Consider the following 4,017-nt stretch of genomic DNA (forward strand, 5'->3'; position numbering starts at 1 on the left):
CCCCCCCCCCTGAGCCCCCCCGCCCCCCCGAAGGCCGCCAGACCCCCAAGGGCTGCCTGCTGCCCGAGGCCTCACCCGCTGACAAGGCGGAGATGCGGCGGGAGCTGGCACGGCGGCTGAAGGTGGCACGGGAGATGCAGAGCCTGCGCGCAGATGCACTCTACCGCCTGTCGCTGGCCCAGCATCTGCGGAACCACGTCTTCTGGCTGCCGCATAACATGGACTTCCGAGGCCGTACCTACCCCTGTTCACCACACTTCAACCACCTCGGCAGTGACCTGGCCCGCGCGCTGCTGGAGTTTGCCCAGGGCCGCCCACTTGGCCCCCATGGCCTCGACTGGCTCAAGATCCACCTGATCAACCTCACAGGGCTCAAGAAGCGTGAGTCACTACAGACGCGCCGCGACTATGCAGACGCGGTGATGGAGGACATCCTGGACTCAGCTGAACGACCTATGACGGTGGGCTCTGACCCCTCACCATCGGGCGTGCCCCGCCGCCCCCGCACCCACCTCAGAACCCTGCAGGCAACCCCCAGCCCTGCTGCTTTCCTGGCACTCTCCTGCTGGCCTTTTCTCTGTCTCAGGCTGTGGACAGCACTGTCACCTCTCATACCACTGTGGCCCTCTCTCCAGGCCGGTCCCCTCCCTGGTCCATTGCTCTGGTCCTCTCCATGCCTCCAGGGCCTCCTTATGTCTTCTACCACCTGGGCCCAACCAGCTGCTGCTTGTGCCCAGGAAGTACTCCCAGGCTGGCTCTGACCCCACTAGGTGGGGCCTGGAGACCGTGGGTCTGGCCTCACCCTGCCCACTGCCTCCCACAGGGCCGGAAGTGGTGGATGGAGGCAGATGAGCCCTGGCAAACCCTGGCCTGCTGCATGGAGATTGCCCAGGTGGTGCATTCCCCCGACCCTACCAACTACATCTCCCACTTTCCGGTTCACCAGGTGAGCTGGGGGACCCTGCTGTGGAGCATGCCCAGCCCTCATGGGCTCAGCCAAAGTTTCCTCAGGCTAAGGAGCTGAGGGATGGCATGGTGTCCACTCTGCACTGGCTGGTGTTCTCGGGTAGGGCTTCTCTGTGCCTCAGTTCCCTGTTGCAGAGGTTCCTGGCTGCCTGTCAGTGTGCGGGTCCAGGGCGGTCTTGCCTAAGCAGAGCTGGGGAAACAGGAGCCCCAGCCCCCCACCGCGGACATTGGCCCACCTCACCCAGTCCGTCACTGTCCACCCCCTGCCCAGGACGGCTCCTGTAACGGCCTCCAGCACTATGCCGCCCTGGGCCGGGACAGCACGGGGGCCACCTCTGTCAACCTGTCGCCCTCTGACCTGCCGCAGGACGTGTACAGTGAGGTAGCTGCACAGGTAGGCACCATGGCCCCCCCCCACCCCCGTCGTGCCCTGATCCCCCAAACCCACCAGGGTCTGGATGCTGGACCCCATGGCCACCAGCTGTCACCATACCAGGCCGTGAGCAGGGTTCCCGGGAGGCAGAGGGGGTAACCCACAAGAGGAGAGGAAACTTCCACCTCTGGGTGGGTGGCCCCGCCCACTGCCTCTGCAGGTGGAGGTATTCCGCAGGCAGGATGCCAAGCAGGGAGTGCGGGTGGCCCAGGTGCTGGAGGGCTTCATTAGCCGCAAGGTGGTCAAGCAGACAGTGATGACCGTGGTGTACGGCGTCACCCGCTACGGCGGCCGCCTGCAGATCGAGAAGCGCCTCCGGGAGCTTGAGGACTTCCCCCAGGTGCGCATCCGGCAGTAGGTAGTCCTGACGGAGGGGCTTGGCTCTGCCACTTGCGGGGTCCCCAGAGCAAGCCCACCCCCTGCGTGCGGGGGGACTTCCTGCGAGGGACCCTGAACCCTATCCACCCTACTCTTCTCCAGGAGTTCGTGTGGGAGGCATCTCACTACCTCGTGCGCCAGGTGTTCAACAGCCTCCAGGAGATGTTCTCTGGCACCCGGTCCATCCAGGTGAGGCCTCATCCTCCCCCTGCCCCGGGCTGTGGCCCCAGACCCAGCCCTGCTGACCTGGTGCTCATCCCCGCAGCGCTGGCTGACTGAGAGTGCCCGGCTCATCTCACTCACGGGCTCGGCTGTGGAGTGGATCACGCCCCTGGGTGTCCCCATCATCCAGCCCTACCACCGAGACTCCAAGGTCATGGTACGTGCCGTCCCCCATGCCCACCCCCACTGAGCAGGGCAGGACTCACTTCTGTGTCCCCCATGCCCACCCTGCAGATAAAAGGCGGGCTCCAGAGCCTCACGTTCAGCAGCAGCGTGGACACCAACCAGTGAGTGTGGGCACGGGCAGACATGCAGGAGGCCACCCGGGTAGGGATGGGCGGGGCCCAGGCTGTGGCCAGGCTCTGAGTCCTGACTGTGTACCCTGCTCGCCCCCAGGAAGCCCAACACACTGAAGCAGAAGAACGGCTTCCCACCCAACTTCATCCACTCACTGGACTCCACACACATGATGCTCACCGCCCTGTACTGTTACAGGTGTGCTGGTCAGGGTCCTCGTGTGGGGGTGTAGGGGAGGGGCTCTGAGTGTGAAGCTGGCCCTCTGAGGGTCCCCCAACGTGCATGGACATTCTAGGTTTGGGCAAAGGTGTCTGGTTTATCCTGAGCTCCTCTGACCTGGTGGGAAGTATTGATGGTTGTTAGGAACAGCTGCTCACATGGTGGGGGGTGGTGTGTGTGGCTGTTCTGAGCCTGGTGTTCACTGGAGTTTTGTGTTACTGACCTCCCCTCCCCTTGGGTGGCTACCCTGGGATGGAGCCCTGTGGTGGACCAGGGCCCAGCATCAGCAGCCCCCTACAGGGAGCTGAGAATCAGGCAGCAGCTGGGGGTTGGTGGCAAAGAGGCATCTTCCTGAGAGAACTTGTCACCTACCCACTGAGCGGGGCGTGCACACAGACAGCCGCTGGAGCGCGCAGGGGTGCAGGCAGGAGGAGGGTGGGCATCACTGAGTGGTGGGAAGGGGCTTGAGGTGAGAACTGGGTCAATGGTGGGGGTTGGGGGAGGTGTGGATTGTGAGGAGGGGACCTTGAGGTGCAGTGCCTCTATAGGAACCCCTCATTCTGGCTGCAGGAAGGGCCTGACCTTCGTCTCGGTGCATGACTGCTTCTGGACACATGCGGCTGATGTCGGGGTCATGAACCAGGTGCGGCCCTGCGCCCACTAGCGGCTTCGCATCCCCAGCCTCCTCCCCACCCTGCCTAACCAGGGAGCCCACTCTCCACGCTGCTTGGGTCTGGTTTCTGGCTGCTGATGCCCTCTGCCCCTGCTTCCGGTCCCCAGGTCTGCCGGGAGCAATTCGTCCGACTGCATAGCCAGCCCATCCTCCATGACCTGTCCAGGTTCCTCATCAAGCGGTTCTGCTCTGATTCTAGGTAAGGGCCCCCCTCCCACCCGCACTGCTACTGTCCTCTCTCCAGGCTGCCCTGGCCTCACCCCCACCCTGTCTTTGCCTTCAGAACCTCCAAGAGCATGTGGGTCTCCAGACTAAAGGACACTCTGCTGTCTGTGCCTCCGACAGGTGGGACCCCCGGCGGGGTGGCCACCCCTGTGGGCTGGGGGCAGGGCCCCCAGAGCCCACCCACAGTCTCCCTCCGCTCTGCAGGGACCTTTGACCTGGACCAGGTGAAGCGTTCCACGTTCTTTTTCAGCTGACTGCCGGGCCGCCCTGTACTCTAGTGTGAATAAAGGTCTGTCGCCACATGGGGGCTGCTGCCTGGGGAGGGGGGGCTACGTTCTGTGTCCCCACCGAGCAATCAGACGCGGCAGGCTGGGCGCCAATGCTGTCGTTTATTGCGCGGAATGGGGGTGTGGGAGTTAGTGGGGCGTGGGGGGTGCGGTGGGCGCTGCTGCCTCAGCTCGTCAGTACATTCATCACGACGGCGGGGACCCCCGGCCTCACCCCCACGCCGGGGCGCTGGAGGGAGAAGGGTGTGCCCGCTCCGGGGAGGTCACCGTGGATGCGCCTGGACAGGGACTAGGCTGGTTATTGCATGAGCGCAACG

General features: G+C 64.3%; 2 protein-coding genes across 2 annotated transcripts in view; one reads left to right on the top strand and one right to left on the bottom strand.

Annotated features, from left to right (window-relative positions):
• POLRMT (polymerase (RNA) mitochondrial (DNA directed)) overlaps positions 1-4,011 on the top strand; it is a 14,107-nt gene extending 10,096 nt beyond the window's left edge. The window contains exons 12-23 of the mRNA XM_010844652.1: positions 15-461; positions 824-946; positions 1,238-1,360; positions 1,560-1,739; positions 1,880-1,966; positions 2,043-2,156; positions 2,234-2,286; positions 2,396-2,494; positions 3,086-3,158; positions 3,296-3,387; positions 3,472-3,533; positions 3,618-4,011. Of these exons, the coding sequence (XP_010842954.1) occupies positions 15-461; positions 824-946; positions 1,238-1,360; positions 1,560-1,739; positions 1,880-1,966; positions 2,043-2,156; positions 2,234-2,286; positions 2,396-2,494; positions 3,086-3,158; positions 3,296-3,387; positions 3,472-3,533; positions 3,618-3,667 (1,503 nt within the window). The 3' untranslated portion in view covers positions 3,668-4,011. The remainder of the gene's footprint in view (positions 1-14; positions 462-823; positions 947-1,237; positions 1,361-1,559; positions 1,740-1,879; positions 1,967-2,042; positions 2,157-2,233; positions 2,287-2,395; positions 2,495-3,085; positions 3,159-3,295; positions 3,388-3,471; positions 3,534-3,617) is intronic.
• HCN2 (hyperpolarization activated cyclic nucleotide-gated potassium channel 2) overlaps positions 3,769-4,017 on the bottom strand; it is a 23,494-nt gene continuing 23,245 nt past the window's right edge. The window contains exon 12 of the mRNA XM_010844653.1: positions 3,769-3,795. Within this exon, the coding sequence (XP_010842955.1) occupies positions 3,769-3,795 (27 nt within the window). The remainder of the gene's footprint in view (positions 3,796-4,017) is intronic.

Source organism: Bison bison, unplaced genomic scaffold (assembly GCF_000754665.1).
Source record: "Bison bison bison isolate TAMUID 2011002044 unplaced genomic scaffold, Bison_UMD1.0 scf7180017864203, whole genome shotgun sequence".
Lineage (NCBI taxonomy): Eukaryota > Metazoa > Chordata > Mammalia > Artiodactyla > Bovidae > Bison > Bison bison.